Below are 22,204 nucleotides of genomic sequence, written 5' to 3'. Positions count from 1 at the left end.
GGACAGAGACTGCACTGGATCCAGCAAGTGGTTTCCTGCCTTTGTGATGCTGTCTACTACACTTTAACTAATATGAAGTTTAATCTACAACAAGCAGTAAATGCTTAATGTACATTTTATGGTTCTCAATGATAAAAATAAAATCTCAGTGGTACCCGGCTAATACACTCTTTTTCTCTGCACAAGTGAACCTCGACTGTTCTGCACCATACACTGCATTCAAATCCAGGGCAACTGTGCACTGAAACTGAGAGTAGATATTTATGACCTTATGTATACTGATCTGGCTTCAGACAGATTATAGTCAGAAAACAGTAGATGCCAACCACCTTTGTTGGGGAATTCAGAGGCAGAATGTTGGAATTCAGGCCAGCAGCTATCCCTGACATCAGAGGGGTTCTAGTCACATATCTTTGGTTGAATAAAAAAAAACTTCAAAGCAGTAAGCTGTTCACAGTGACTGTACAAGGCCATTCTGCATCCTAAGACTCCACCATCATTGAGTGCTTTGATCCCTCCCTCATACCTTCATGACAAATTGAAAATGCCTGATTGGATGAACTACCTGTCACCAGTGATTCTGCTGCATGAGAGATACGAAAAAGGGCATCTCCACAGGTAGATAGCCACGGAGTGAGAGAAAGTAAGGCTTTATAGATAAAGAGCCAAAATACACATAGTAGGATACATTTAGCACTCATTCAACAAAGGCAATTGAAATCACCTTTTTAAAATTTGTTCTTGACAACTGGCCAGACAACATTTATTGCCCATCTCTACTTGTCCTGAGAAGGTGTTGGGTCTACTTGAATTGCTCCCACAATAGTATGAAGTAGGGAATTGCAAGATAATGACCAAGCAATGACCAAAAATAGGAACATAGGAACAGGAGTAGGCCATTCAGCCCCTCGAGACCGTTATGTCATTCAATTAGATCATGTTTGATCTGTACCTCATCTCCATTTACCCGCCTTCACTCCACATCCCTTACCTAACAAAAATCTATCGATCTCAGTCCTGAAAATTTCAAGAAATCAAGAAAAAACACCAAGGAATGGTAATATAGGTCCAAGTCAAGCTGAAGTGTAACTTGGTAGGGAACTTGGAAGTGATGGTCTTTCCATAATTTTGCTGCTCTTCTCCTTCTTGGTGGTAGAGGTTTCAGGGAGGAAGCGGTTGCCTGACTAGTCTGTGGGTCCTTTCTCCCAGTTTGAGCACCAACCCCCAGATATTCATAAGGAAGATATTGCAGGCTCAATTAGGCTGAGATTGCCTTGCTGTTGTCCTGATACGATGCCTGGGTTGTTGCTGATAGTTTCATCTGATTTTATTCTTATTATTGAACTTTGTAGTGATTCTTTACAACTGGGTGGCTTGCTAGGCCACTTCAGAGGGCATTAGGAATTACCCATCCAGTGTAGAACTGGAGACGCATGTATGCCAGACTGGGTAGGAGAGGCAGGCACCCTTCCCTTAACCAGTTGGGTTTTCTAGAGTTTAAATCACCAGATTTATTCAATTCAATTTCATAACATGCCATAGTGGGATTTGAATCTACCACCTGTGGGTTGCTACAATAATCACTAGGTTACCATACCTATCATTTTTGCTTTTATCCCCTGTATTATATGTATGTTTAATTGTTTGAAAAAGAAATAGTAGATTCAGGTGTGACTATAGGAAAACAACAACATTGTATGCTATGATAGATAACATTTTTATGATGCTTATCAGAATGAGGGATACCCGTGCTGGTGAATGAAACTCTTCCCATTTCAGGGGAACCCTTTGTCACCACCAAGTACTCCCAGGCCAAATCAGATACAGCACATCCAGATGCAGAGTAAAGTGCCTTCTACTCTTACCCAACAAAAACCTCAGCCTCGATCTCAATCAAACACTCCCTGCTACACCAGTGTGACAATTTTTTTTCCATTTCTCACATCAGGCATCCTGTGACCTCTCTGAGTGACTTTGATTATTGCTGAATTATGGATAGTCTTGTGCTGGATTAAGATTGCTCAAACTTGTTTCATATAGGACTCTTACATCCAGCAGACGAAGGACAGCCATCAGTCTGAACTGAATTTGAACCAGGTCTCAGAGGTAAAAGGCCAATGTCTAAACCACTGTGCCATGCAGTTTCCCCAGTTAACATTTTTTTATCCTGCCATTGTTATAGCTAATCTTTTATTTAAGTGCAAGGTTGCAATGATAGTTCAAATTTGTGATTTTGTATCAACCAGAGTAGTGTATCAAGTTTCTCAAGATGAATATGTGTTGAGCCTGGGTATTAGGCAATCACACTTAAGTTCTTTCTTTATAATTTGTGGACCATCCTCATTTTGAGTGAATGGAAGCCTTTGTGGTTGATGTATGCCATCTGATTAACTGTGGGTGTTCTTATTTTTGAATGAGTGCAGTCATTTCCACCCAAACTTTGGGGAAGCTAGCAATGCCATAAAATTGTTGATGTCTTGTCAAATGATTATCCATATATCTTCGGAAATGGATGAGCCTGTTTCCCATCTGCAATAGTGCAGCAGTTGTCACTTGGATGCAGGTGGTCATAATGTTTATGAGTATTACTAACGCTTGCAATATTACCCCAGGTGACTGCAATAACTCAGTAGTAAATGAAAAACAAACCAGTTTTGACTTTCATAGCCACAGGGAGAGCAGCTCAAGTTGCAAAGGATACCTTTATGTCACCTGCTACCATTTCACAAGCTTCTGTAAGTGTCTCCTTCCAGAACCTCAGCCTCCTTGAATGCTTCTCCTTCTCTTGATCAGGTAGAACATTCTGGCCCTTGGATGTGATCTTCTTCAGAAAGTTTTCTTCTTGTGTGTTTGAACTTCTCAATTATTGATGTCCCTATTTCTCCCACGATAGGATGATGGTCACCATAATAACAGCAAATGCCATGTTGCTATCCTTTTGCTGGGTTTGACATATATTGGCCCAGGATTTGCTGGAATGGGGCATCTCATGGCATGCCTTGTTAGTTAGACTTTTTCCCTCACCCTTCAGCTTGAAAAATTTTGAGCTGCAAGTGCGAGCTGATAATGGTACGGCGAGGGCAACGGGGCATCTGGGACCTTGAGTGAATGACGGAACCAACCATCTATCTCCTTAACCAATGAGATTTAAGGATTGAGAAAGTAACAGAGGAACGAGGGAGGAGGAAATAGAGTGAATTAGAGTCAGATCAGGTACAGAAAGAGAAATAAACAGAAGGAAAGAAAGATTGGGAAAATTCTGGCCCAATTTGTTCCATGTAGTCTTCTTCTGTGTGACTTCACGTGAAAACCACACAATTATTTGTAAAATTCAGTGCAGTTATAACGAATTGTATCCACTCAATAATGGCTTGAATTGCTGTTTCCCACCCATCACTGAAAAACTGTTAGCACTGTTTTAATGTCATGAAGGATAATGAAGATCAATGTCCACACTATCCATTTGAATTTAGCATTGCATTTACTCTAGAGAGTCACCGCCGGGTTTAGATTACCCTCCTTTGATCTTTAACTGGGTTTATTCAGCAACAACAATCATTGTGAAGTTAATATTTACGCTCATAATGTTGTTGTATAATGTGGAGGGGTGCTGTACGTAAATATGTCATGCCTATGCAAAATTCACCTCAATTTAAATAGCTTGTAATGCAAAACTAGATTTTTTGTTGTTAATATTCTCCTATAAGTATACACTACTTGATGTCCTATCCTTGCTTGTCTTTGTAGGATACTCACCATTTATGCTTACAAAGGAAGGGTGGGTGGCTTGTTTCTAAGTAACAACTAATATTGTTCTGGGGTGAACTACCAGGAGGTGTGTGAGAGTGTCCCAGAGAAGACTTCCAATCCAATTTCCCTTCCTCCTCGCCAACGGGAGTCATCTGGCTTGGGCTTACCACATGTCTTCAGTGGTACTGCTGAGATCAGGTACTTAGTGTTGTGGGGGTTAATCATTCCATGGTGCAACATGTTGATGCTCCAACATGCTGTGCCAAATACTTAGTAGTATTTATGGCAACAAAGAGCAACTTTTTAATGTAAATAATCATAATTATGGGAGATATTTCTAATTTTCATCATAATTTGTAATCACTGATCAAATATCATTAAAAGGATCAGTTAACAATTTAAGAAGTGATTGGGAGCTTACCACAGTACAGCACAGTGGCCAAAACCACCACAGCAAGATCAATGCCAACAGCAGGAACAAAACTAATAGTGCAATTAAAAGGATCGTTCCATCAGACTGAAAATAAGCAAACAAAATTAAACATACGATTGGCAGAAGACATTATATGAGGTAAAATGTAATAAATGTAATATTAATCGCAATGTAACAAAACTGGTAAAACAAAGAGAAATCATTTATAGGACTTAGAAATACTCGGCCTTGAGAAAAAATGGTAAAAATATTTGTAATTCAAATTGCAATAGTAAACAGCTGCATGTAGCCAGGAAGCGGTAGAAAAACTTACTCTATAAAAAGGAGATAACCAGAGAAGAAACAAGAGTTGAGGATGCCTCATAGAAGAGCAGATAGTTCTGTAGGATGAGTAAAGAAGTCTTGCAGCTAAAAAGATTAAACAGACATGCAGAAATAAGAGCAAAACAGAAAAGACCCCCACCTAAAAAAAAATGATAACAGAAATAAATGAATTGGTAAGTAATGCAGGACAGTAACTGAAAGCAGAGGTAAATTACCTTTCTTAAATTATGCTTCTATGCATTACATCAATTATTCACTGTTTATTAGTAATTACCAATATTCACTCCTTGCTTTTCTTTCTGTCAAGATCTTTATGGACAAGACAACAGCTATCAAAAATGATTTGATTACAAAAAAATACTACAGTAGCAGCACTGCTACTGAAACGCTTGTTCGTACCTTTATTATCTTGAAGCTTGATTTCCCCAATGCTTTCCATGCTAACTTTTCCACCTTCACCTTCTACAAATGCCATTAGCCACATTCTCACCTAAAAGGCCTGAACCCCCATTCCTGCCAACCTCTACATGGTCTCCATGCCTCAAAAAATTGACTTTAAGATCTTTATCATTGCCTTCAAATACCTTCATTGCCGCACACCACCGTACCTCAGCAATGCCCTCCAGCCATATGTCCTTACATGCACTCTCTGCTTATCCAACATTGGAATTCTCTTCGTTCCCACTCCTCTACTCACTTAGCCCCACCCAGAATTCCCTTCCTCAGTCCCTCCCTCCGTACCTTCAGAAGCCCTCTTAAGACCCTTCTTTTGGACTGTGATCCCACACCTAACCCTCTTTCTTCTTTCCCTATATGCTTGGTTCTTTGTTCACCTTCCAGTAAAACATTCTGAGATCTCTCTTTGCTCATGAGGAGTTGAACAGAAATGCAAGTTGTTATTGATTACAAAAATATTTCTATAATGTATGAGGTGTACCACAAACTTTAACTTCATTTACATTTGAGTCGATTTATGTCTTCTCAAAATTACTTTTATGACAATCCAAATCATTTCTCTTTTGCTTGCTCTGAACGGTATACTTACACAATGTATACTGGTGATACTGACAGAGCTGGAGATGAATGTTAATCCCTGATTCATGCTTACTTGAAGGTAAACTACCCTAAAAGGCAAACATCAATATTGATTTGTAAGATATCACTCTTTTAATACAGGCAATTATATTTCATTTGCACCACACATCTGTTCTTAGAATTGCAGGAGTATTTACATATCTTTGTATTTAGGTGTGATATGAAAAATTGAAACATTCCAATGAGCTTCTGGGGGCATACTTATACCAAGTCCAGTAGCTTCAATGCTGTTCTCTTTTGCAATTGAAACTGACAATCAAACTGATGCCCTCATCCCACCATCAGCCAGCCAACCCAAAGAAAGAAATAACTTTCATTTATATAGTATCTTTCACATTCTCAGGATGTTGCAAACCCCTTCACTACCAATTAATTACTTTTTTTAAAAGTATAGGTCAACATGGGAACCAATTTACACACAGTAAGGTCCTACAAACAGCAAATGAGATAAATGATTAATTAATCTGTTTTGGTGGTGTTAGTTGGGGAAAATGTTAGCTGGGAGAACTCCCTTGCTCTTCCTCAAATAACACCATGGGATCTTTTACATCCTCTTGAAGAAGCAGGAGGGGCCTCAGTTTTATGTCTCATTCGAAATACTGTACCTCCGACAATGCAGCACTCCTTCAATACTGCCCTGAAGTGTTAGCCAAGACTATATACTCAAGTTCTGGTGTAGGGTGTAAATTCACGACCATCTGACTCATCACAAAAAAAACAAAAGGTATGTTTAGGAGAAATCTTTTTACATAGAAGTTTGCGAGGACATGGAATGCCCTACTAGAAACAGCAGTGGCAGCGAATCCACAATAGCTTTTAAAAGGGAACTGGAGAAATATTTGAAAAATAAAAATTTAAAAGGGTGTAGTAAAAGGGCAGGGGAATGAGACTAAGTGGATAGTTCGTTCAGAGAGCAGGCATTTCCAGCATCGTCCTCCGGAACTAATGTTAGAGATATTGTAACTAGAGGGAACAGAGCGAAATCTGCCACACAACATATTTCCCATCATTTCTGCCCAAGCAATGCTGGACACTAGCATCGCTAAAGGCTTGGGGGGGATTCACATTTCAAAATGCTGTTTGGGTAATACAATTGATTGGGAACCAGCAGCAAAATCAACCGACAATTTAAAAAAAAATTCTTTGCTGCTCCTTCAGGTCCGTGAGCCCATTTATGCTGTGGTAAGGCACCTCAGAATTCTCTCCCCCACCTCAGGCTGGCACCTCATTAGTACTGTAAATGGCACCAGTGCCCTCCTGAAATATTTAAGTGCTGCTCATATTGTGATATGGGCCAGTATTTTCAAATGGTTTAATATTTGTAACATATTAGAATGTACCACAAGCCTGATAAGCAAAGTATTATAGGCAAAAACAGTACCAAATAGTACTTGGAAACAAATGTAATTTGAAAGACTCCTGAATGTAATATATGAAACACTTCTAAGCAAATCGCTTTTTTAAATTATGGAAATGCTAATTTAATGTATAAGTGTTAGTTAAATAACAATAGAAACTAAAAACAAGACAAATAATTTTGTTTTGGTCGAGAAGCTTCTTTCTGCTCTGGCATTTTCAGTAGATTTTATTTTGTGAGAGTATTTAACATTTACTCTACCACACAAAGATGGCACATATTTCCAAGCCAGATCATCTAAAAAAGATGTGGCTGAAAACAGTTATGTGCTAAAAAGTAAAAAGCAGTCTTTTAGTTCCTTAAAAAGGCAACCATGTACAAAATCAACAGCTACAGTGAACATTTAGATGAGAAAACTATTCTCAGAATGCAGTCTGTGCAACTCTGGACTATGTGAAAACAGTAAGTGTCTTTCTGCAGCCCTCTAAGCCTCCAGCTATCCATCAATCAATGCCCACCACAGATGAAGTAAGCATATTCTAATTTAAGAGCATCCAGACTGAGACAGCAGCAGGAAGGGACTGCAATTTGAAATCTTATAGCTGTAAACATGTAAGTTTCTCAGTTATTACAAATAAAATTGGATAATGAGCATCTCTATGAAAGGCATTGCCTTTACTGCAGGTGCAGCAAAGGCAGCATTAAAATCCTTTGGGGTCAGATCCAATCTCAACAAACAAAATCACAGGAAAACCACATATTCATCCTGTCCAGAATTTCCAGTTATATAGCAACTTAGTACTCTGGTTAACCAGAGACTGAACATGACATAGAGCTGAGTTCATTTTTTAAAAATACTTTCCCTGCAGTGATCAATTCCTATAAACATTTTATCATAATTCAATTTTAGAATAATACTGTCAGATGGAGGTTCATATGGTTTCGATTTGTTGAAACCATGTATGAATGAAAATTATTTTGCTTTAGCAATAAGCACATAGGGCCGAACATTTCCTACTATTGATGATTTAAACCTAAAACATAGAAATTTACTGCGTAAAAGGAGGCCATTTGGCTCACCGTGTCGATGCCGCTCTTCGTTACGGCAATCCAAAACAAATCTTACTGCCCCGTTCTTTCCTCATAGTCCTGCATCCTCTTTTGCTTCAAATGTTTATGTACTCTTCCCTTAAAAGATGCAATGGTGTTTACCTTACCTATTCCCTGTGGCAAAGCATTCCATGCTCCAGCAATTCTCTGTATAAAAACATTTCTCCTAATCTCTTTTCTCACTCTCTTGGTGACATTTTTAAATTGTTGACCTCTCATCACTGACTCCCCAACCAGAGGAAATAGTCTTTCCCTGTTCACCCTATCCAAATCCTTAATTAAGTTTTTTTTTAATCATCTTCTTGTTTGTCAACCCTCCTACTTTTGTGTTGTCAGCAAATTTCAAGGTTGTGTTCCCTATGCCAACTCCAAATCATCTATGTATAATCATGAACAAAAATGGACCTAGCACTGTCTCCTAGGGTAACACGTCCAACCTTTCTCCAAACTAAGCAACACCATTCACCCTAACCTTTTGTTTCCTGTCATCAAACAACTTTTTGCCCCTGCTGCTACATTTTGTCATGTACTATATACCTGAATTTGTTTAACAAGGTAAGACACTTTATCTAACACCTTGTGAAAGTCTGTACACAGTACATCTACTGCATTTCCTTTATCTACACAATCAAGCAATCAATGAATCACATCTTCAAAAAATTCAAGATGACATAAAAGTAGGGAGCTTGGTAAATAGCAAGGAGGACTGTAAATGCTCACTAATTTAATCTTGTATCATGAATTCTAAGAGTTTACCCACAATTGACATTAGACTAACCAGTCTATCTTTCTTGAATACATGTGTTGCACTGGCTACCCTGCAGTCTCCTGTCACAATTTGCATATCTAAGGAGATTGAAAAATTATGGTCAGATCCTCTCCCATCTCCTCTCTGATTCCCTTCAATCCTCTATGGTGCATGCCATTAGCACCTCGTAACTTGTCAACTTTGAATTCTGCTAATTTTTTCAGAACCAATTCCTTTTCTACAGTTATCTCTAACAATTGTGCCACATTCTCCGCTAGTAAATCTACATCGTCACTTTCACCATCATTTGTAAAAACTGACGAGAAATAATTATTTCATGACCGTGAAATTCAACTTTGGCGGGGGTGCAAAATGGACGGTAGCAGATCAGCCGCCTGTTATATGCCCTGCCCGATTTTGAAATTGGGTGAGGTGTATAATGAGTGGCCAATCCACTACCGCCTGTTTGCATCCCCGCAGAAGTTGAATTTCACACCCAATATCTCTGCCAAAACTTCCATCCTCCACAACTAAATTCCCCCTTCACTCCTGAGCAGTCCTCTCATTAATTATTCCTATACGTTTTTATATGCTTATAAAAAACCTTTACTATTTCCACTTATATTATCTGATAGCCTTTTAGAAATTATTTTAGTTCTTCTAAACTCCTCTTATATTCCTCATGATTTTCTTCAGCATTGTTAGCTCTAGTTTTATTTTATGTCTCCCTTTTAAGTTTTCGATTATTTTTAATCTCTCTACTTATTCACTGAACTCTATCCTTTGAAACACCTCTTTTTGCCTTATAAGAATACATCTATTTTCTACTCTATCCATCTCATATTTGAAGATTCCCCACTGCTGTTCCATCAACTGGTTTGCTAACTTTTCTGCCCAGTCAATTTGGGCCAGATATCTTATCTCACTGAACTTTGCCTTTTTTGTTTAAAAGATAACATCTCATAATTGTGCACTTTTGTGAATGAAATGAGTGCAAAGAAACACAAGTTCTAACAAAATAAGAAAAACACAAGAATTAGTCCACTATGCTGTCTGTGTGGTGAGATGTAGCCCAATCAGACTGATCAGTTGTAGTGAGCACTTACAATGAAGATTGACCCTATAGGATAATTGTGACCAAGTGCTAAATGCTGAAGTGGAATCACTTTATTATTCTTAGTATTTCACAAAAATGTAATAGTCTTTGCTGCAGTAAGTATTACAATTAATTTCAGGCATTTAACATGACACAAAAAGTCACCTCATTACTTACATTCCAACTTCATCTATCACTGGAGCAGTGCAGATTAAGTAATTGTCGTCCACAACAAGAGGCTTCTCAGCTAAAAGATGGAAATATCTTTTAGTGCTGAAATTTTGTGTTAAAAGTGAATATTTCAAAGAGTAATCAAAAATAAAAGTATTCACAATAGTGTAGTATATTCTGGTAATGTGTGTAAAATTTTCTTTGATAACGCTCTTGCGAACTGCGCTTAACTACATTAAAGGCGCTATATAAATGCAAGTTGTTGTTGTATGAATAAAAATATTTAGGATGGCCACACAAGGCAAGTAAAGACCAGGGAAGTTTTCTCATCACATCATTTTCTTCAATGCCCTATAAATATCTATATCTCTAGTTGTTTACTGTGTTCTTTCATATTAATCAATTTAATTTGCACACAACCTTTTAGAGGAGAAAAAAAATGAATGACAATGAATCCATTTGCTTTTCAGAATCTAAAGAATTCTGTTCTTCATCCAGGAGTTTCTTATATATTTGTGACTGTTGTGCAATTAAGAAAAGTTAAAGGAATGATTTATTCTTCCACCATATTGAAATCATATCAGTCGATGACTTAGTCAAATCTAAGATTTTAAACACCACCACTAAGTCAAAGAATCATTCCATGAAAGCATAGATACAAATTCTACCTTGTGGGGTCTTCTTCAGTTTTAAATTGATGGATCTCCTCCACACAGTGCTGGAGCTTAACCTAACTTGATGGGTTATGGGGAGACTATGTGCCAAGCATGCACCTAAAAATGTTGCTGTGATATTGTAGAATGGCAGTACTGTATGTGGTCTCCTTGTATAAAAGTCCAGGGCCTGTGCCAAATTTGTTTTCACCTGAAGTTAAACTGAAACTAACTAAATACTTAACACTGACCTATTCTGAGCCCAGTCGTTATCTTAATTGGGCCGACCCTGGAAACTCTTGTGCCGTCTGCCCACTTCTTGGCAAGCCCTGTGCTGCGAATTTTCCACTCAGGTTTTAGACTTATGTTCATTTCCAATGGTGCTAGAGCCTAAGAAATGCAAGTGACTAAGATAGCCTAACGGATATTTGAGTGCATTCTGCACCATTGTTTGGGGCGGGCTGACAGTCATTCAATCCTTTCTATGGCTGCTTCCTGGGCATTGCTCAATCAGTTTCGAATTGAGCATACGTACGGCTGCCACATAAAGCAGCCTGCACACCTTTATTAAACATTGCAGTCTAGATTTAACAACAGCACACAACACATTTGGCAGATTGATCCTGATAACTTGTGTCTTGACTCCTCTGCAGACTCCCACTCCCTCCCCCCCCTCAAATCTATCTGTTAGGTTTGCAGTGTTAATTGTATCCATATGATTTATATCAATTAGTGTTAATTGTATTCAAATGGTACATATCAAATGGGGACTCTCTTGCATCAATTTAAATGAGAGCTTATCTAGCGTGTAGAGTGGGTAATGTGGATCTCTGTGAATAAAGACTCGGAAGCAACTGAAGACCAGGCTCTAGTTTTCTATCCTTCACCACCTGGCTATCTAATTTATTATATGCAGGAGTTATGAGGGTGTACAAGTGTTTCTCAATTAAGTTAGGCAGAGGAGAGAAGTAATGTTTGGAATCCCATAACTTTATCCTGCAAAGAAAGCAGCACAGGAGCAGGAGGTGGTCAGGATTGTCAGTACCAACTCAATTACCCCAAGCAGGGCAACAACTGCAGGAAAAAATGTAATGATCTTATAAGGTTTGGCAAGGTTAATTGTAACCAGCCACACCTTCCAAGAACGTAATTAACTGTGTATGTCTGCAACCGACAATTACCTCCCTCTAAACCAGAGGCAAATTTGACAAGTTGCAGTTTAGACTACAAGCATTTTATGCAATGATCGAGTGGCACCAGGCACTGTATTCCATGGGTCTACGGTATAGAGTGTACTGTAAAATAGGTCAGTTAAATGAATAAAATGTATGATTTTCTAATGTTGACAAGTATAATGTACTCCTGTAGGAAGACTGGACATTATGGGGGTGATTTTAACCCCCAAGAACAGGTGGGTTAGGGGTGGGTGGAGGTTGAAAATAGTTGTTTTTTTGGGTCGCAACTGCATTCCCAGTGGGAAGCCTGTACTTTTACGCGCCCAAGTTAAACCCGGAAATAAAGCCGGGTTGCGGTCGCGACCCAAAAACCAACTATTTTCAACTCCCACCCGCCCCCAACCCATCTGTTCTTGGGGGTTAAAATCACCCCACATGTCTCAAACTTTGGTGAGAAGCGGTTCAATGCGATGAGCAAAGAACATTTAGCTGAGAAAACACAAACTGGTGGAATGATGCAATTCCTGGAACTTTAAATAATGTGGGAATAGGAGATCATGTGCAACACCACCAATCTGCAACATCTTTATAACATTTTTAGGTGCATGCACATCATGAGGTTTCCCCAAAACCTATCAAGTTAGTGGAGGAAGTAGAACAAAGTAAAATTGAAGTTCTTAAAGACTCAGATTTTGTTATGGAACAAAATCACTATAAAAGTAAATATAAAAATTGTTTTGCCTAAACCCCCTATTAAGAAAGAACTTGCATATATAGTGCTTCATCACGTCGTCAGTGTGTTCCAATGAATTACTTTTAAAGTATAGACATTTTTATTATGCAAGAAAATGCAGCAGCTCATTTGCACACATTAAGATCCCACACAAATACCAAATGAGGTGAACAATCAGTTAATCTGCTTTTGGTGGTACTGGGTTGGGGGGTGGGTGGGCGGGAGGAATGTTGGTTAGGACACCAGGAAACTCACTGCTTTTCTTTGCATAGTACCATGGAATCTTTATGTCCACCTGAAGAAGCAGACGGAGCCTTGGCTTAATGTCTCATCTAAAAGATGGCACCTCCAAGACTCCCTCAGACTGTACTTAAGTTTCAGCCTAAATTAGAGAGTGGGACTTTAATCCACAACCTCCTGACTGAGTCAAGCTGACACTCTTACGACGACACTTATAATATGTGGCACAATACTGTGAAATTAGAAAATTTATGCTCATTTGACCTTTTATTTCAGTGTACAGTCAATGCAATTATTCAAAACTGCCTTTGTTTATGTTCCCGTTATTTTAAATTTGGTAATACTTTATAATAGGAACACATTTATATTCTTGCAGTGATATCTTCCATCTCTTCTACTGGTTAAATACTCAATGTATTGTGGAATAAATATTGTTTTAACTTGTATAATTGGGAAACCCAGAAACAGACAAAAAGTGCTATGTGGACAGCTAGCTGCAAGGCTATGAAAATAAAAAAATCTGCATGAATCCACAGCTATGAATTTGATAGCAGCAGATGTAGAAACCACACAGTACAAATTTGTCACATATCCCATAGCTGAAGCTGATGCAATTTTTGCTCCCCCCTCCACAGTGTCATTATTCTCCAAGCCTCCAAAAATTACACGGAAATCTAAAATTTATGAATAATTCTATGCAGGTATTTCAATAAAAATATATGTTTTATCAATTAAAATACGATTCATTAAACTTTTCATTTCCATTCAAGTACATAGCTTTTGGTTTGTATATATTTTTGTTTTGCATTAAGAATTATATGATAATTGAAATCAACATTGTTAGTTTTCCTTTAAACACCTCATTTCTGTGTAATGCTTCATTGGCTGGCCAGCTGAAAATCAACAGCATTCTGAAGGTAGTTTCAATAATGTGTAGCTCGTGATACTCAAATATCTGACTTTCTTTTTCATTGGAATTCAAGCATTCAACCATTAACACTTCTGGGCTTCATTTCATTTTCTTTCCTTAAGTTCTTCTTTGTTATTTTCTTCTCTAGAACATTTTTCCACAGACCTACTGAAAAGACTTGAGCACAGGTTTCTGCCAATTCAACCATAACTGAGTGGTAGGAGATGCACAAGAAAGATCAACCGGAAAAGATACAACCCATGATTTTCCTTCTTTCCCGGTAGGAAAGCATGTGGTGAATGACATGCTTAAACTATGCCCTATCAGTCAGTGGTACAAAATGTTGGTACATCACTGGACTATGCTCCTGGGTTGCCTGCTTGAACTAAAATTTTAATTAAAGTCCTTTTGGGTGAACAAATATTTCACACCTGATAAATAGCATAAATATGTTTTATATAAAATCTTTGAAAATCACATGGTTTATAGCCAAGTTTTGCTGCACGTACTTGTTTGATACTGGTATCTACTTTAGAGTGGTGTGAACTATCAGCACAGAGTTATACTGCTGGTTCTGCATTACTCTTTGGTCAGACAAAGTGGCGCTGTGGACATGTACATGTAGGTGTGCATGGATATCCGGTCGACGGCCTCCAAATAAAGTTCAAAGTTTTAATCTTAGCAAAGAACTGCTGGGACAGTCTGCTAACATTATAAAGTTTGAAAAGTTTGCTCCACACCAGTTGCAGTTCTACTACAGGCATAAAGCTACCCTCTGGAATTGATCTTACCCTGCTTGCTGAATGCTGAATGTGTTGTCAGACTTCACTTTCTAATCTTACTGTCTTTCTGCTTGCATCGACACAAGAACTGCAGTATAATTGGGCAATCAGAGTTTTAATGGCTACATTATACCATTCATTTTTTATGTTTAAGCAGCTTCAAAACTACATCTCTTAGGCTTACGTAAATTTGACATTTTCTAATCTTTTACAGCCCAAATACTGAAGACATGTTTAAGCTGCATCAAAGAAAAACTTCTTTTAAAAATGAACAGTAAAATTCTATAGCATGGGAAGAAATATGAACTATGATATTTGTATCCTATACAAATATAAATTCTTGTAAAATTACAAAAAAAAATTGAAAATAGATTGTACATTTTTGAAAACTTTGATTTTCCCCTTTCATTCATATGATTCTCACTGGGAAGGAAGGGAAGGTTCAGCCCACCAATATTTCCATAGATTACATCAATGCTGCTCTTTAGTTGACTTGCCAGGAGGCACACTTGAGCAGTACGGAAGGAAGCCCCTGGAGAGATTTCCCTCCCACCCCCAGATGACCTTGCCAAGACCAGCAAATTCGACTTCTAGAGGATTCCTTAGCGGAAATGTCAGTCAAAGCTGGGATTTGAACTAAGGCTTCCAAGTTGAGATTCAATATTTTAGTGTTGTAGCTATTAGGACAACAACATAAATAGTACATTTCATTACAAGAAATTACTTAAGATAATTTGAATGCTTGCTGCCATTTTAGATTGCATTCAGACTGGAGCCTATAAGCAGGTCAACTGTAGTCTGGGATTATTGTGGGACCAATTTAGCAATATTCAAACTGACACCAAAATGAAATGGAACCAATTTAGGTTACTGAACCCAGAATTTCATGGAAGAGCGCTTACGGAGAAATAACATAATTTTGTCCATGCATCAGCTATCGTAACATCATGATGCATGCAATCAATAAATGTTTCCTTTTGTGAAGCTCTGCAATACCAATTGATGTTTATTGCCATATTGCCATTTGCTATCCTGTCTGAATGGATTCAAGTGAGATGACTTGGACTTGATTTCAGCACAGATCAGATATGAATCATCAGACTAAATGCAGCATTAGATGTTGCTTATTAAAAAATCTCAACATTGAAGATGTAACTTATAAGTTATAAGTTATAAGTAATACTTACTTATTATCTCTGTGTCATTTATCTTGAAGCTGCAAAGAACTTGATCAGCACTTCGTGCACGAGAAAATCCATTGCCCCTTACCACAACCTGATATGATTCTGAAACAATAGCAAAATAACACACAAACATTACAAATGCCTGTCGACACTATAACAAACTGTATATTCTTTTTTTCTTATTCCTTGAATGTGTAATATATGGACAGTTGTATTGAGGCGTGTTGCAGATTGTATCACATCTGAAGGGTAATGATGGTGTTAAAAATCATAAGCCAAGCTTGAACAATTTATGCAAAGCTTCAGTAATGGGATACAGAACAATCTCCAGTGACTGCATTTTGGGCTTTAACACAATCCTGACATCAACCACTGGATCCTTGTTATAATGCTTTTTGACATCATCAGTACTCTTTGATTTTATAGCAAGCCGCAACACTCCCAACTGCACTGTAATTTCTGTTTAAGGATAAACAGTTAGTGCAACCCAATCCTTATTTTATATATAATATGTAGTCTTGTATTTCTCCTTGATATGAGAAAATCTCCTTTTATGTAAGAATGCAAGTGCAGGCTTGATCAATGGTCATTGATTTCAGTCCCCCACTAAGTCTAGAAATTCAATTAATATTTCCTTTATTTGAATTCAAAATCAAGCACCAGCTTTAATGAATTCTGGGAAGAACTCATTACTACAGTGCTTTATCGATGTTGTGTTTGTGGGAATTGGGACAACCAAAGCAATTCATCATCATGGATAAAATTTAATAAAATGTAAGTTTGTCAGTAAAAGGAATTTCATAATAAAAGAAAAAAAAGATTTGCATTTATATAGTGCCTTTCACCACCTGAGGAACCGCTTCACAGCCAATTAAATACTTTTTGAAGTGTAGTCACTGTTGTAATGTAGGAAACATGCGCAGCAACGTGATAATGACCAAATCATCTGTTTAAGTGAGGTTGAGTTGAGGGATAAATATTGTCCAGTGCACCAGGAAAAACTCTCCTGCTCTTCTTCAAAATAGTGCCATGGGATCTTTTACATCCATCTGAGAGGGCAGATGGGATCTATGTTTAACTACTCATCCAAAAGACCACACCTCTGACAATGTAGCACTCCCTCAGTACTGCACTGGAGTGTCAGTCTAGATTATGTACCACAAGTCATTAGAGTGGGACTTGAACCCACAATCTTTTGACTCAGAAGGCAAACAGTGATACCACTGAGCCATGGCTGAATTTATACTTGCACAAACTCAAGAACCCCCTTCCTCCCTTGAACAAAAATAAAAAAATATATACATTCATATACAAACTCTGCCAGTAAAACACAATAGTGCATAAATAGTTGGGAAGCCAAACCGCTGTTATAAAGGCCTCAGTATGGTCTGTTAGTTCAGCTTGTTAGCTAGTGTTCTAGTGGCATTTTGTGTGAAGGAAGATAGGCACAAATCCTACAGCCTGTTATTCACAGTGCATGAAATGTGACGATACACTGAAATGTCCTTTAACCACACTTCTATTATTTGCCATTTTGATTATTTGCCAGAACTTTTGTAGGACAAACGTGCACGAGACAGTGTCTCACTGCACAACTTCTTTTGTTATTTGTATTTCATCTCTCTCTTGATGAATAAAACTACTTAATGTTTATTTTATTATCTGTATTATATTTGGCTTCATTCTGTGTTTAGTGTATTGTTATAACATATATATGTAAGACCGAACATTTGAGCACTCGATTATCTGCCAATTTCCATTACCCACCAAGGGGCCCCTACATTATGGTGAATAATGGAGATTCCATTTTACTTTCTTTGGTGCCTCATTAGAGAGGAACATCCCCTAGGTCACTCTCCTGTGTATTTAAGTGACATTTTGGTGTCTATCTACTGTAATAGTTTCCTTTCCATGGGAAACAGAACAATTATCAAAAAATTAAGTTTGCCATAATGGCCATATTTTTGCAAATTATGTAGCATTTATTCTAATTCTTCCCAAGGCTGACCAATTAAATTTGATTTATTCCATAATTGAAATATCTTAGATATTAAGAGGTGATTATTATTCTATAACTATATCACAATTAATAGGATCATATTTACTTTCTTCTCTGCAATATTTAAGAAGTATTAGTAATGTAGGATCTAAACAATGATAATGATTACCGCAATATAAACAAGCTCACAAAAAAAAAAGAAAAAATGGCTGGCACAAGGCAAACAAAGCTGTGAATATAAAAACTGTGAACTGCCCTCTTGTTAATGTCACAGGGTTTAATCACGTCATTGTAGCTTACATCTACTGCTCTCCTGATGTCCCACTTGCCATGTCAGCTGAGGTATAACGTAAAACCTCCATTCTGTCAGCTAGCAACCAGCTCAAATCTTTAATAACATGTCATCTCAATAAAGGATTCCTGTTCAATTTTACATAAATTTCATTTTGTGTTCAAAGTCGTAGACCAGTTTACGAATCAAATTCTTACTTGTGCCCAGCTATACGTGATTAATATGAAAGCTGAATGCTGAAATGGCTAATTCTATTTAATTTCAGGTTCTGGCTGTGACCGAGTCCTTTTCTTCCTTAGTTACTGTCAGATTGTACATTTGTCGATTTTGACAAGATAGCGAAGGGAAAAAGGTCAGCTCTGAAATAATCGGGCAGCGCTGGCAGCGAGATGGTGGGTTGAAGCTGGTGCGCGCTGGCTGTGCTGTCGGCTTTGCTTTTGTGACTCTGATGAGAAGCTGACTGTTTGCATCCACACCTGGTAGTTGACGTGGCCAGTAGGATGCCACATCCAGCAAAACCTTTCAATCATGTCTATGTACCATGAGCATAATCAAAGCAATGATGCTGTCAACTTATATACAATGCACCTCCAACTCCAAATTGATGGCCTGTTTACAGGCTGCACATCCTGGTCATTTTAAATCAGCCTTATTACTAAGATAGCAGTGCGTTGCTCTATATCAGGAATTGCAGGATGCAAATTTTGTTCATGAATCCATCAGTATGCAGGCAGAAAGCATGAAGTGGCATGTTATAAAAGCAGAGATATCTTCACACATGTCTGTCACGATTCAGCAATGCCATTTTTTATTATTTTTCAGCTCTCTCAGTGCACACTCTACATTGACAGGTCAGACTACATAAACATTTAGCTAACAGTTTGTAGCACAATATTAAGAAGACATGCAAGGTTTTCATTTCAAGCTGCCCATATATTTAAATAGGATTCACAAAAAAGGACAGATAATATCAATTAGATGATCATTTATTCATTGAGTATTGGTAAATGTTTCTTGCAGTTTTCAAAATGTACATGCAAAGCATTTTATAACATATGCAAAAATGTTTTTCTTTTCATTTTAATTGTTTTCATTTTTAAATCAGAGTTGGGGAAATGTATGGAACCAATGAGCCATTTCTTCATTTACATAATCCACCAAATGAACTAAAAGTGATCATTTTCTATATTTTTATTTTAGTATAACATTCCTAATGTAGTTTGTCAAAGTGCAAATATTACCTAATATAGTAATTTAACACTGGATGATGTTAAGTTAGGTGGTTGGATGCACTTTAGTTTCATTGCTTTGAAAAAAAATTAGAGCCTACAATATATATTTCACAAACAAATAAAATATATATGCAATACATGTTAGCAAGCTCCACATCTGAAATGTGAAATGTTTTTATGGAAACAAAATTAACAAGGTTATTAATTATTTATTAAGTTATCACACACAATTAATCAAAGACTTACTCATTTAATATTGTATAGATTCTATAGGGGTAATTTTAACCTAACTCACCCGGTAGAATCGGGTAGAATGCCAAATGACTTCAATAGAAAGTAAAATAGGGTGGGGTGTAAAACCAACACTGCACCCAATCTTGTCAGTTTTCAGATGGATGGATTAGGTTAAAATTACACCCTATGGTTATTACCATAATTTGATCAATGGTATCATTATAATATTTGGAGCAAGCATTCCACTATAAACTAAATTTTGCTTACCTATTTAATTTGATTTAGTAGATAATTGTAAGTTGAGTTACCAAGGCAACACTGTTCCAATTTGTAAATTACTGGGTATGAGCAATTACTTATCACAATATTGTTCCCCTCCCCATTATTCTTTTTTTCAATTATTCTTAACTGGCTAATTCAACTATCATTTTCACCAGGCATCAGTGTCAGGATTATTCTCTGGCTATGGTTAGCGAGGCTATGTTTCATTTATATAAATGGATAAGTATCTGTTTAGGAATGGGACTAGAGGTTGTAAGCATAGATGGAGAAGATTAAATGATCTCTGGAATACAGTGGTTCATGAAGTGCTGGTCTATCAAAATGTCATGTCATGGAAAGCAATCACTCACATATTATGAAGTTTTAGTTGTTTACTTTGGAGGGACAAAGGGAAATTTTGCAAAACTTTATCTCAAATAAATTGGGTAGAATCCATGGGGTGAAATCTGTCTTGGGCGGTAGGGCAAAATGGGCGATAACGAATTGGCCGCCAGTTATACACGCCGCCCGATTCCCTATCGCCCGTTATACTCTCCGCCCAATTCCCCATCGCCCTCTATGCACTCCGCCCGATTCCCCATCGTCCGTTATACACTCCGCCCCATTCCCCATCGCCCATTATATACTCCGCCCACTTCCCCATCACCCATTATACACTCCGCCCCATTCCCCATCGCCCATTATATACTCCGCCCACTTCCCCATCGCTCGTTATACACTCTGCCTAAGACAAATTTCACCCCTAATGACTGGCAAATATGTACAATGGTCTTCAAAAGGAATGGGATTGATGGGTTAAATGGACTTATTGCATTTTATGTTCTTTATGTTCTGTCTGATGTTCTTAAAACTGACATAACATTTTCACCCTTCTAGACTTCATATTATGTCCATTGTGGTAAATGGCAAAGGCATCAGCTGCAGTATAAAACTTCCAACATAAAATGTGGCACAGTGAAAAATAGTTTTTAATTTGATTTCTGTGCATGTACAATTGTGGTTTACACTACTAGCTATCTTACCATTTGCTGCATTGTAAAGTTTGTGTTGGTACCTGAAGTAAATTATGCTGGAACTTTTCCAGGTATCAGGACAAAAACAACTATTACCATGCATTCTTCTCAGACTCTTGGCTTTAGCCTGATCAGCTGGATTCACGTTTTTTGTCTTGTTGCCTGTGACTGCTAGTTCAGCCTTCAAGCTGAGTCCCATATTTCTTAATGATTGTGTTTGTACTTGTTCATGGTGATTGTTTGTGTTCATATTATAACAGAGGCAAAAAGCAAACTTAAAACTTTTTGAAAAGTTACATAATCAGGAAGTACCAAACAAAAGTCAATGCTTACTGCTAATAGCTAATTAGACATTTGTGTCCGTTTTTAGTGCATAAGAATGTAAACATGAATGCCAACCAGCTAGATATGCAGTAAGAGAAGGTGAAAAGTTTTTCATCTGAACTATTAGGTTCTGCCTTGAGACAAAAGGTTGGACCTTTGCTGTTATAAAATATCCTATCCAGTTAGGCATCTCTGACATTCCTTGCAATCCACAGCTGTGTGTTTGATGGATCCGCCTAATCTCATGCAATCTGTAGACACCCCTCAAACATGAGCCAATTTATGTGCTTTGTTTTACAAATCTAGAGCAGAATGCTTTTAAGAGAACATCTACTATAAACTGGTAGCTAAAACGATCAGGGAATTTGATATTCAATATTTAAGCATGGCTTAAGCATGGTCTATACATACTAAAGAAATGTTGCGTGTATTACTTTGTTTCTTGTCAATTTCTCAATTGAGAGCTCCATTAGTAAATGTGATTAAATGAATGATACAAAGTTGTTTAAAAAGTACATATCTATGTTTCTTTAAAAGATATTTTAACCTTTTTAATTGCTACAAAAAAGTCACTTTTTAAATTATCTCTTATTGCCCTTTTAATCTTTTATCATTTAATGATGCTTTGGCTTGTATTGGAAATTGAAACCTACCTCCTGCACAGACACTTGCTGGTTCAACTGCTAGAATTTCAATGCAAGATTTCTTAAGAATCTGTTAAGACAGAGAGGATAAAGAATATTTTGGTGGCCCAGCAAAGAATTCAACTACAAACATGTTTACAAAGTGGTCTCTCATGCTTTATATTCACTTCTAATTTTTCACTAAAATTAGAGAATGAGAAAAATATACTGCATGCAAGCACCATTGGACTAAAAGCCACTGTGCTATGTTGAATTGCACCTACCGAATCAATTATGCTTCCTAATGCTTGAAATCCACCCGTTACTGGGAAAACATGGTCTATGCTATCAGCAATCTTTGCCAACTAGAAAAGAAAGTTCTTGGTTAAAAAAGCATTGGATGGAGAAGCATTGGCAATTCTTTTTCTATTCTGTGAAGCTTTT

At 37.4% G+C, this 22,204-nt stretch overlaps 1 protein-coding gene across 1 annotated transcript in view; it reads right to left on the bottom strand.

Moving 5' to 3' along the window:
- LOC137304142 (anthrax toxin receptor 1-like) overlaps positions 1–22,204 on the bottom strand; it is an 84,865-nt gene that overhangs the window by 40,752 nt on the left and 21,909 nt on the right. Inside the window, exons 8-13 of the mRNA XM_067972638.1 lie at positions 22,045–22,125; positions 21,791–21,851; positions 15,765–15,863; positions 10,091–10,160; positions 5,553–5,631; positions 4,172–4,267 (exon numbers count right to left, since the gene is read on the bottom strand). Of these exons, the coding sequence (XP_067828739.1) occupies positions 4,172–4,267; positions 5,553–5,631; positions 10,091–10,160; positions 15,765–15,863; positions 21,791–21,851; positions 22,045–22,125 (486 nt within the window). The remainder of the gene's footprint in view (positions 1–4,171; positions 4,268–5,552; positions 5,632–10,090; positions 10,161–15,764; positions 15,864–21,790; positions 21,852–22,044; positions 22,126–22,204) is intronic.

Source organism: Heptranchias perlo, chromosome 36 (genome assembly GCF_035084215.1).
Source record: "Heptranchias perlo isolate sHepPer1 chromosome 36, sHepPer1.hap1, whole genome shotgun sequence".
NCBI lineage: Eukaryota > Metazoa > Chordata > Chondrichthyes > Hexanchiformes > Hexanchidae > Heptranchias > Heptranchias perlo.
This window is presented reverse-complemented; position numbering and strand designations above follow the sequence as displayed.